The sequence below is a fragment of the Dasypus novemcinctus genome, chromosome 27, assembly GCF_030445035.2.
Source record: "Dasypus novemcinctus isolate mDasNov1 chromosome 27, mDasNov1.1.hap2, whole genome shotgun sequence".
NCBI lineage: Eukaryota > Metazoa > Chordata > Mammalia > Cingulata > Dasypodidae > Dasypus > Dasypus novemcinctus.
The window spans coordinates 27451536-27464176 of record NC_080699.1 but is presented as its reverse complement, the minus strand read 5'-3'; the positions used below and the strand labels follow the sequence as shown (position 1 = coordinate 27464176).

Genomic DNA, 12641 nt, shown 5'->3' with positions numbered 1-12641 from the left:
CCTTCCCTTCTTCTCTAAGATGAACAAATCTAACACGATATTGTCCTGGCCTCATAATTCTGATTTTTATTTGATGCATGAAGACCATAAGCTCCACAGGACAAAAGCCATGCACAGGACACTTTACAGTGTCTAGGTCAGGAAAGGCCTCTGCCAAGCTTCAGCAGATGCTAAGTGGGCTGCTGCCTCCACATCTCCACGTTGCACCCCCGTTCGCACATTAAGGTCTGGGTCTTCTTTTTTCCCACTGCTGATCCACTGTCACTGCGATCTCCAGTGCAATTTGGGCACACACCCCGTACTCGCTCATCTTGTTCTTCAGTTTTCTTTCCCTCTCCAGAAAACAGGTTTCTATACCAATTAGTCCTTCCTGACCTCGATGTGACACTACACCCCAAAGAATAAAAAAACAACTGGGAGAGGAGTTACTAAACCACCGAAAGTTGCTAGTCAGATAATTTTCTCACCTCTAAAGATGGCCCTTCAAAGTGGGCCATTTTTATTACTTTCTTCTGTACTTCAAAAACCATATGACAAAAACAATGCAGAAGAGCTGCAGGAAAGGGAGGAGAGGAGGAACAGCTAAAATATACCAAAAACTTGTGCACCTGGCACTGGGCTAAGTGCTTCTCAAACCTCAACATGAGTACAGTTCACCCAGCGTGCCTGCTAAAACACAGGCTCGGATTCAGGCAGTCAGAGGTGGGGCCTGGGATTGTCTGCATTTCTAACCAGCTCCCAGAAAACACCCAGCTGCTGATCCACAGACCACACTTTGGTTTTATCAGTTTTACATCACGGATAGATTGAGTAGACCAAGAGAAAGTAAATGACTTGGCCCAAGCTCAGGTGCCTGACAAATGGAGGAGCCAGGATTGGAACCCGGGCAGTCTGACTTTGGAGGCAGGGCCCTTCACCTTCACCTTCACACCACTTGGCCAGAGGCCAGCCTCCCACAGGTGACCAGGTTCTGGGCTGCAGCAGGGACTGGCCCGGCCCTCCAGTCAGGTCTGCAGAGCATCCGTCAGCGTTGCACTGCTCTGGGTACCAGACCAGTGAGGCCTTAGCACTCATGCCATCTTCCCCAGGCAAGTGATCTCCTGGTGAACATTATCTCTGAATCACTCACTCTTCAGTCACTTTTGTTGTAATCTGAGTACTTTGTAAGATATGTCTGCGAGGGCAGGTACAAAGAGTTGCGAAGGGTCAAGATAAACAACATCTATTGTTTCCTTTCATCTACCAGACTTACTGCAGAAAAAGATAAATCCTGTCTTTATGGAATCACACTGGCTACGAATTCAGGAGGTGATGGTTATTAACTCTTTCTTCTGTGTAAGGTCAAACTTTCCAAGATTCCAGCTTCTAGATCTATTCCTTTTTATATACTGAATGAATATATGTGGCCTTGGCCATTCTCCAACACTCACACATTTCCTTATTTGTACAAGTTCTTTCCCCTCTGATTAGCTGAAGGGGCCCTAGAAACCATGCTTCCAGTTTTCTTTAAAGAAAATTTGGATTGTTATGGCACCACCAACTCTTGCCTCTGAGTCAGCATGTATTTTTGCATTAACTTTTCACATCAGAACATCTCAGTATCATCTGCCAACTCTGTAATGTAGCCTGTACAGAGATGGAAGAAATTTCTGCCATCTCTCTTTATCACCTCCGGACATGAAGTTTCCTTCCCAATATAATCTGACCACGTGTTTACCACATCTTACCAAAACAGCTAACCGTTTCAAAGGTTCAGTGGGTTCTTAGTAAGGCCCTCCCAAATAGCTAGATAGAGTAAGAGCTGAGTTGGAATAGACTGGAAATACCTAGGGTAACCAGCCATCCTGGTTTGCCCAGGACAGGAGTCCCAGGATGTGGGACTTTGAGTGCTAACCCCAGACAGATTGGTCACCCTAACAAACCACAACCTCACATACTGAGCACACGCCTGGGTCCCACCTCTCACTACCGCCCTCTCCCACACACATGCTAAGTGAGCTCGGGCAAGTCATTTAATGTCTCTGGGAACCTGCCTTTTCAGCAAAACTATAAAGTAATGGTCAGAAGGTCTTTTCACCTATTTTGCAAAAGAAAAATATTATCTGCACAGAGAATTTTTTAAATGCACACAAGCCCTAAGGAGGATTTCACAACACAGTATGGTGTAGGGCAGACTCAGGTGCTCTAAACGGCCACCTAGAGACAGTGACCATTCTAAATTCAAGCACAGGTGCCTACAGAGACCCTCACGCAGGCCAGCAGGCATTCAAATGCTGTGGTCTATGGCCACACCTGTCACTTGCAAGCCCTGATCACATTTAAAAATGGGCGAAAGTCATTTCTCAAAACCAGTCTGCGCCCCCACTCCTGAATGCCACTCCCAGACTCACTGTCCGCTGCAGGGGTTTCCCACACGCCATGGCTCAGCACCCACCTGGGCAAAGCTTGACCCATAAGGCTGATGTGAAAGTGTTCACAGATGCAGTCAGGGGTTTCCTCCGGCCAGGGCACAGAGCAACTGAGCTCTTCGTTGTGTTTTTCTGTCCACAGCCCCTGTCCTGATGTCAGACCCTGATCCAAGCAGAAGGTCTAGGGCAGAGCTTGCATACTTGAGACCCCATGGGCCAGCTCTGGCCCCCCACATATTTTACTTGGCCCATACAGCGTTTCACAAAACTATCCATCAGTTGCCAACATTTAAGGCACAGCAGTTTTCACATAAAAATCCTGACTTCTCTCAAAAAATCAGAAGTTCTGGCCACAATGCATCTTCCTTCCTGCATGGCAGCAGTGCCTAGTTGTTGAGCCTGCGTAGTAATGGCCCCTGTAGAAGTGTTCTCCAATGTGCTGAAGGCCCTGCCTTCCTGGCATCACTCCAACACCAGGACCAAGTATCCATCAGGACATTCAAATTAAAATAACAATGAAATATGTCTTGAACCTGTATCTTTCTCCAAAGCGGGAAAACGACAGATCATCTAAGAGGGAGAAAAATCGGCAAGCACTGCAAACCCAAAGGTGGCCTCACTCCTTTTTACTACTGCCTGGCCTCTTGGAGGCCTTTGAGTTTATAATCCTTGGTCTTATGTCTTCAAAGCACCAAACCACTGAATATCATAAAAAGCCAACTATGGAAATAAAAAATATGAGAGAATCAGGTTCAAAAACTCACCTAACTGTAACGGGTTACAAGAAATCAGCACATGGGACAGACCACTTGGATTCCACGGTGCCCGGCGGCAGGCAGGCAGCTCTGCCCAGGAATGCACGCCTGGTATTTTGTCGAGCAGATACAATGAACCATGATCCTATCCTATCACATCACAAAAGTAATCCTGCATCGCATGAATCTGTTTGCCACGGTGACTGCACCGCCCAGTGTTGAGCAAACAAGGGATATATTATTTTCTGGATTCTCTTCCCTGTCATATAATTCATCCAGTCCGTTCTCCACTTACCCACTATTTTTCCTGGCATGATAACCCCGGCAGGTCAGAAAAAGGCATGCTAATGGCACAGAGGAGTGCTCAGAGTTACACAGATACTTACATCACTGCTCTTGGGTCTCGCCAACGCCAGGCTGTCCCTGGCTAAGGCCACGATCACGTTGCTTTTCTCTCCGGCCCAGTGTACCACCATCTGATTGTGGGAGTCATTCAGACTAACCTGAAAGAGGTCAGAGCAAGGAATTAGAAATCATGAGTGGAGCTGCAAACTCCCCAGTTCAAAAACTCTCTCTCCCTTTGTCATTCAGAAATGGCTAAGACTCTTACGGCTGAAGGACAGGATGGCCTATTTTACCCCGAGCCCATTCCAGCAGGCTCAACGTCCCCTAGAAGAAATGCTAGATCCCTGATATTCTGGATATAACCGGGCTGCAGGAAGGCTTCCTTTCCGGTTCTCATTGTCATAACCAATTCTTTGGCTTATTTTTGTCCTCTGTGAGATACAGGAGATACGGGGGCTTGAACCCAGGACCTTGGATGTGGGAAGCAGGTGCTCAACCACTGAGCTACACCTGCTCCCCCACTCTGAAGGTTTTAACCACAATCACTGAAACATCTCCCTCGTTCAGAAAAAAATGCACAGGCCAGAAAGACCACACACTTTGGAAACCTGTTCAGGATGGTGCTTTCTGTGGCCCAGGGGCAACATTCCCCACCCCCCCTAGCTGGTAATGAGGAGCAAGAGGAAACCATCAGTGTGCAGTTTTAATTATTTGTGAACTCTCTCAAGTAAGGAAATATTTTCCAGGACCCAACAAGAACGACCTTTGGATCATTGCTAACAGCTGTCACCTGACTTTTGGATTTCCTAGACGAGTAAAATAAGAACAAGGAATGACAATGGACAGTTGGTTGACAACTATTTGGCCAGGTAAGGGCACTGTCAAAAACAGTGCTGAGTCACAGCTCACCCAGTCTGCTTGCTCTTCTTCCCGAGGACGTAGCCAGACCCATTCCCCAGGCTGCTTTGCAGGGAGGTGTGGCCTTGGGACTGAGTCGCAGCCGATGGCAAGTGGGAGGGCCACTGCGCCTCTGCCAGCCCTGGGCTCCGCACGCCTGCCATACAGGAGAGCAGAGCCACAGGACGGGGAAGGAAATGAGTCCTGGCGGAGAAGACCCTAGGCTAATCTGGAACATTGTGTATGTGTGTGGTGTAACATACATGTAGCATAAAATTTGCCATTTTAACCACTTTTCAGTGTACTATTCAGTGATATTACTTTTACAATGTTATGCTATCATCGCTGCCATCTATTAAAAGAACTTTTTCATCACCCCAGAGAGAAACTCTATCTATTAAGCAATTACTCCCTATACCGCCCCCTCCTCTGGCTCCTGGTAAGCTCTAATCTACTTTCTGTCTCTGAATTTGCCCAGCTTCAATATTTCATAGAAGTGGAACCAGACAATATTTGTCCTTTTGTGTCTGGCTTATTTCAGTTGGCATGATGTTCTCAAAGTTCACGCATGGTGTAGCATGTACCAGAACTTCACTCCTCTTTATGGGCTGAGTAATATTCCACTAAATGGAGATACCATATTTTGGGTATCCATTCATCAGCTGATAAACCTCTGATTTGTTTCCACCTTTTGGCTACTGTGAATAGTGCTGCTGTGAACACCTGAGGAGCACTCATTTTGCACTTCTCACAGGTGGGAGTTTTATTTCTACTGGGTTACAACACTGAGATTTTGGGGTTCTTCAGTTACCGATACAACCACCATCTAAAGCCACCATCATTCTTTCTAAAAAGGGCATTTTAACACCTAAGAACAAGAAAGGATATAATCTCACAAGAACACTTTTTTGTTTTAGGTGTTTTGGCTTTGGTTTTTGTTTTTTTGCTTCGTGAAAAACTACCTACCTTTTTTTATTTCTCTTATTTCACTGATGGACACCAGTTAAGGAACCCGCATTTTAGAACCAAGCCACAAGTCTCCCTCTCTCTGTGGAGAGCAAACTGTTGACCATACACATGAAACTTTTGAGCAGACATAACTCAGAATCAGGACCAAAAAAAAAAAATCAAGAGCACCTGTCTGAGAGAAACCTATTACACTGGCCTCAAGTGTCTCTGGCACACAGTTTTGGTTTGGGTTTTTTGGTGTTTGTGTGGTTTTTTTTGTATTTTGGGGTTTTTTTTGAAATTTTTAATATATTTTATTTAATCCAATTATCTAAAATATTATCATTTTAACATGTAAGCAATATGAAAAACAGTAGATCTATTTTACTTTTCAATATCTTATTAAAGCTTTAGAAAACATAAATGTTACATCAAAAATAGAGGGGCTTCCCATATACCTCAACTCTCCCCCTCCCTCACATTTTCCCATTAACATCTTTCATTATTGCGATACATTTGTTACAATTGATGAACACGTACTGAAGCATCACAGCCAACCATGGACTACAGTTCATAGTTGACACTTTGCCCCACACATATAGGTTTCAACAAAACGTTTAATGCCCTGTATCCGTCACTGCAATGTCATGCGGGACAATTCCAATGTCCCAAAACTGCCCCCATGTTACACCTATGCTTTCTTCTCTGTCCCCTGGATATCAAACCCATGAGCCCCCAGGTGGTCTCCACACACTATGGCCTGCACATTTCATCCCCACCCTCACGTCTGGGACCGGTGCCAAGTTCAAGCCTACGCTGACCTGCCTCTGAGCTGCCTTTCTGTCTTCTCAAAGCTGGGGCGCACAAAACCCTCCCCTCCCTTAGCTCCCCTGCTGCTCCTTTCCCTCACTCACCCCTCCGTGCCCTAACTTTCCCCACCCACTCCTCAGGGTGTTCTCAGATGTCACAAGGGAGAAGGGAAACACCTGTGCCCAAAACTTGGCAGAGAGAATGACCAAAGAGTTAATCCTTAACTATTTCGCTTTGGGTTTTAAGCACCTGTGTCTAATTTGATCCAGGATCCGAATTCTTTTGAAAAAAATATTCGAAATGAGCCCCCTTCCAGGAAAAAAGACCCTTGATAGGTTTTTTTAGGGAATGAAGATGATGCTCCAAAATGTCCCTCCCCATTCCCAGGTAGATAAGCCCATCCACGGAACAGTGCAAATGAATAAAAAAGAAAATAATTTAACCCAGAATCTACGGAGAGAAGCAGCTAAGGGAACCCTCGCCAGCCACTGACGCCCTTCTCCAGCCTTCCCGTCTCCCCTCCCTCCTGCCAGTCCAAGTCTCTGGGAAGATTCCGCAAGCATCTGTAGATCAGGCACCCACCAACACGGCAGCCTCGCGCCCTCCAAAAGCATCCTCACCCGCAGAACTAGCAAGGAATCAACCAGGAGCCCTGCAAACGTCAGTACAACAAAGGATTAGGAACCTGAGGGCATCAGCCACGGTCATGCAGGGTCTGGGATGGACAGGCCACCAGCACGCGACTCGGGCACCCTCCGAGAAGACCTGCCAACAACGGACATGCTGGCGGGGAAGGTTCAGCGAAATACTCTGAACTGGCTGCAAAGCTCTCAGAGATCAGAATGGGAAAGAGGTCTGAGCAGGGCTTGCTGAGCCTTTCTACTCACAGGAAAGGAGATTTACTTATGAGAACCCAGCAACCAAGCCTAGGAGAGGGGAAAGGACCAGTGGAGCAGCAATATAGCCCAGGGCTTTTCCTTTTGTTTTTAACAAAGAAAGCCTGCTTAGAAGGCAAGGTTGGTGAAACACCTGCAAAAATAATTTTTTAAAACTTTTTTAAAAAATTAGATGTCCCCTCAATTCCAACAACCCACTGTGGGGGTGAGGGGGTCTGGAAATGCTGGCAAGAAACAGCTCGTAAGAGGGCCATCCCGCACTGTCACCAACAGCTCAGCTCCTTAGACTGGGAGGTTTCAGCATCAGCACACATCCTGGTCACGTGGGCAATTCCCTGGTGAGACAGAGCCACCGGGTGAGTCGCAGCTGATCCCCAAAGCAGCTCAGGTGCCCATCCCCCCAGGCCCAGGCCCACGCTGGCCACAGGAACCCAGGCACCCAGCAGTAAGCAGGACCAGCAGGCAGGCTGGCAGGCCATAAATTTTATGAATGCAAAGAAATGAGCTCAACTCTCCATTTCCCCTCCAACTCCTGTACCCCCCCCCCCCAGGGCAAAGAGAGGAAGCAGCCATCAAACAGGGGTCTCCCCGTTAAGGCCCCACGGAATGAGAGGTGCGGGGCAACTCAACTCCAGCAGTGGGGAACAGCCCCCAGGTCTCCCCCCACTCCCACCCCACCTGCCTATATCCCCCCCATTTAATCAGTGGTTTCCGGTTTGTTTGTTTCTCTTCCCATCCCCAGAGATTTCCCCTGGAGCCTGCACCATCGCTGCCCCCTTGGGATTGCGGCAGCCTTCCAGAGCTCTCTCCTGGGCCTGGCTCACCGCAGACCCACAAGCAGCTGCGGGGGGTGGGGGACGGTGGGGGACTGGCCGGGCCCTGGGAAGGGGTGGGAGGGTGGCTTTTCCAGTAAGGTGACTTTAGGTGCAGTGAGTTATAACCACAGCCCCCGGGCGTGAACAACCTTCCTCGCCCATCTCCTCTAGCTCGCAGGGAGGAGTAGCTGGAGCTTGATAAATGGGACACAATTAACTGGAGCCCTCAAAGCAGCAGGGAGGGGGGCAGGAGAAGGCAAACAGGAGAAAATCGCAGGCCACAGAAATCTCTGAGCACAGAAACTGCATTATAAACAACTGGCGTCTCAGAGGCGCTGCAGGGCTCTGCCGGGCTTCCCGGGAGCCAAAATAATCCAGGCGCTGGACGAGCTGCCCAGAGGGCACCTGGTGCAGCGGTTCTCACCTGGGAGGTCCCACCCGCACCTGGTCCAAATCCTGCAGCCCAAGAATCAGTATTTTTAAACGACACACCCCAGGTGACTCAAACACAGCTTATTTGGGGAACAATGAATCTTAGTCCACCCCCTGCCTCCTGGTAGGAGCTGGGACTTGGCAACAGTGTGGGTTGAAGAACCTCACTTTTCTGGGGGGGTTGGGGGAGTGTCTTTCGGTATTTGGGGTGACTACTAAAACCCTATGTCCTAATGGTACATATTACAGCACGGAAAAACCTTATGTTGAGTGAAAGCAGCCAGATGCAAAGTCTACGTACTATATGAATCCATCTATATGAAAGGTCCAGAAACCTGGTAAATCCATGGAAACAGAAAGCACAGTGGTTGTCAGGGGCTAGGGTAGGAAGGAATGGGGAGAGATGGCTTAATGGGAAAGGAATGCTTTTTTGGAATGAAGGAAATGTTTAGGAACTGAGAGAGGTGGTGGCTGCACAAAATTATAAATGCACGAAATGCCACCAAATGTTCACTTTCAGATGGTGAATTTTACGTTATACGAATTACACTTAATTTTTTAAAATCCTCCCAGGAAGCAGATGTGGCTCAACCAGTTGGGCACCCACTTACTACCTGGGAGGTTCCAGGTTCCGGTCCCAGTGCCTCCTAAAGACGCGCAGACGCCGCACCCGCCACAACAAGCAGATACCACAGGCCAGCAGCTGCCACAGCCCACAGGGAGCAGATGTGGCTCAGGCCGTTGGGCACACGCTTCCCATGTGGGAGGTCCTGGGTTCGGTTCCTGGTGCCTCCGGGAGAGGGTGACAAACAACAAGCAGATAAGACAGGGGAACCATCTGGGGGGAAAGGGGGATTAAAAAAGAAAAAACCTCTCGAGCCTGTAAAGAACATGATCCTTCCCAAGTACTGATCTGGAACCTATGAGCTCCCACTCTTCAGAAGGGCTTCTTTTCATCTCATCTTGCCCTTCATGCTTTCAAACTATACAGCGAGAATGAATCACAGAGGAGACAGGCTGAGGACGCGGCTCTGGCCAAGGCAATCCCTCAGAGCAGTCAGTGGCATCTGCAGAGGCTGGGTGTCCGTGCGGGTCCCCAGCTGGAGAATCGCCACCGGCTGGGCTAGCGGCCGCTTCCCGCCACCCATCCCTCCACATGCCTCGGGGTGTTTTTCAATCAGGTCCAAATCACCCCACATGGCGCCTCAGTTCCCCCTGCATGCCCAGCCATCCAAAGAGGTCAGACGATTTGCCTCATTCTTTTTGGAGTGTGGGGAGGAATCTGACGCCGCCCCATCCCAAACTCCAGGTGACTCTAAACCGAAGGGAGAACAAATGCATCGCTTGTCTTACCAAGGTCCTGAGGGCCCAGACATTTGCTTTCAGATTATATCCGCACAGATTATATCTGCTATGTGCCAGGGACCCTATGTGGCTCTTTAATCATCTCTTACCTGTGCTAAAGCACAGAGCACTTCTTGGGGCAGGGGGGGGATTTGTTTTGCAAGTCTGATCCAATATGAGAACTTTATAATAAAGTGACCAAATTCTGTAGTCATTTGAGGCTTGTTCTGGGAAATGGAGCTCTTTAGTGGAAGGGTCATATGTCATCTCCATTTCTTGTGCCATTACCTTTTTCAAATTGTTCAAACCCAAAGATCAGGCTGTCCTCCATCCCCACAGCTTACATTCTCACCATTCCCACACAGCTTCTTGCCAGAACATGGTTCCAAGAGGACAAAATAAGGCTCTCTGGTTCTCTCTTCCACTGGCAGCAAAACACAAAGACACATTTTTAAAATTCTACAGTGAAGTATAAAACAAATATCCTGTCCTTCAACTATGGGGACCGAGCAGGCCACTAAATCCTCTGAACCACACGACCGCCTCAGGGAACCAAAGCCCAGTTCCCCAGGTCCAAGCACAACAAGGGTTTCTCAAACCATCTGCCTGCACGACCTAAATCGTGGGTATGCAAATCGGCCCACAGTGTCCCCTTTTCAAGGCTGTGTCCTCACTATATATAGTAACCTCATTATCCTCCTTGGCCTCTCCACCTCGGAAGCAGAGCTGAAATCTGGTTTATGAGCTCCCTGCAGAGAGCCTGTGCTCGGGTCATCTTAGCTCCCTCATTTCACTCTGGGTTTGTTCGAGATGCTTCACCCGCACAACTCGTTAACTACTCCACTGACAAGCGCGAGCAGCAGTGTACATCTGCCTGCCCGTTTTAGATGGGGAAACAAAGGCATGGAGAATTGACTTCGCGCAGCTGAAACATCAATTCCAAGAATGACTCTGGACTGAAACCTTAGCATTTTCTTCTAAACACATCATTAGAGCTGTGAACTCTCCCTCCCTATAGATAAAAAGTATGCCTCTTCCCCTTTCTCTTTACCAAAAGGATGAACATCATATTCTCACTGACTGACTGTATCAGTTCTGAGATTCATCTTTTCTGACTGATTCTTGGCAGGTAGAACCTATTACTTTTACCTTTCACCTCTAGGAGCCATTCCCTCCTGGTGAGCCCATATATGCCATAGAAGAGTGTTAAGAAAAGAGCTAGCAGGCCTGAGTCCTGCCTTCTGGGCCTTAAAGTAGGAGGAGAAACAAACATTAAGCAACTGATTCCACGAATAATAAATTACAGTTGTTTAACAAAGGTTCAGGGAAGTGGATTTGGCTCAACTGATAAAGCATCTGCCTACCACATGCGAGGTCCAGAGTTCAAACCCAGGGTCTCCTGACCCACGTGGTGAGCTGGCCCACGCGCAGTGCTGTTGCGTGCAAGGAGTGCCATGTCACGCAGGGGTGTCCCTCACGTAGGGGAGCCCCACATGCAAGGAGTGCGCCCCGTAAGGAGAGCTGCCCCAGGAGAAAAAAGCACAGCCCGCCCAGGAGTTGTGCCGCACACACGGAGAGCTGACACAGCAAGATGACCTGACGCAACAAAGAGACACAGATTCCCGGTGCTACTGACAAGAATACAAGCAGACACAGATGAACACACAGCGAATGGGCAGAGAGAGCAGACAACGGGGGGAAAGGGGAGAGAAATTTTTAAAATTAAAAAAAAAAAACAGAGGACCATACCTCAACAGAGGAAAAGAACAGAGGAAAAGCTTCACTGAAGTCATGACCTAAACACCACATAGAAGAAGAGTGAAGAAAGACCAGTAAAAAGGGGGTGGGAAGGTGAGCAGAGAAGAGAGGTGCAATCCTGGAGAAGAGAACAGCAAAGGCCAGGAATGGGAAGGGGTTGTTTGTAGTATCTGAAAAGTTAAGAAAAAATCAGTGTGACCAGAATACCAAGAGCCAAGGAAAGGGAAGGATTCCAAGAGATTTTTGAGGAGGAAAAATAAAATTCTTCATAGCCAAAAGGCTGTGGACCCCTGCCTGAAAGTAAGGCTTTCACTAGATTATTTACAGGAGGCAAGTGTGCACAGTAAATGTGAAATGAGTCAGAAAGTTTGGGTCTGAGTCTTGGTCGCTGCAATTACCTAGCGGGTGACTTTGGTTTAGGCACTTCACCTTTCTCAGCCTTAAGTCTCACCTGTGAAAGGAGAGGAAGCAGCATCTTTACCTTCTCAACGTAACAGACCATTGTAAGAATCTGATACGATACAGCACATAAATATATTGCATAAACTTCAAAGTGCTAAAATAGTATTTATTTTCACCAAATATGCTCTCTTCCAAAATGAGCCGTTCTTGACAAAATGGCACCACATAAACAATCTACCATTTGCATCATCACCAGGGCTAGCACACTGAGGCCTATGAGCTGGCAGTGTAGATAAAATGATGAAACACTGCAGCCTGAGTCAAGCTCAGACCTGGCAGCCGAGACCCATGCTTGGGGGTCTGCCCCTCACTCCCCAGCAGAAGCTCAGAAACCTGGGGAAAAATCAATACCTGCCCCCCCTAGGCTTCAGTGGGGAGGGCACACTGTTTTCTAGCACTCCCCTTACCACAAAGGAAATGCACGTAAACACTGCATTCCAGAACCAAAGTCTCGAGATCTTAGGGGTGCCTTCTTTGCCTTGCTGTGAAAGCAGCTCTAAACAAGGCCAGTGGAGACGGAGGGAAAAACAAGTCCAACCCAACAGAGGGGCAAACTTCTCAGCAACAGGAGCTGCCCCCTGAGCTGCCAGGGTGTCAAGGCCCCGGGTGGCAGCCCCCAGACCCCCCTGTGATGGCTGAATTTTGCTCTGATAGCTCTTTCACCTCTAACTAAACCCTCTCCATCCGCCCCCTGGTTTTTCTCCTCTGTGTAGTCAAGGCCTCAGCCTTGTTTCTGGGGTAACCTTCCATCACCACCACCAGCAACACACG

At 48.2% G+C, this 12641-nt stretch overlaps 1 protein-coding gene across 2 annotated transcripts in view; it reads right to left on the bottom strand.

The window, feature by feature from the left end:
• The window catches only part of SORL1 (sortilin related receptor 1), a 155839-nt gene that overhangs the window by 134958 nt on the left and 8240 nt on the right, over positions 1-12641 (bottom strand). For both annotated transcript variants that reach the window (XM_058289316.1, XM_023589115.3), the window contains exon 2: positions 3550-3666. In XM_058289316.1, coding sequence (XP_058145299.1) covers positions 3550-3666 — 117 coding nt within the window. The remainder of the gene's footprint in view (positions 1-3549; positions 3667-12641) is intronic.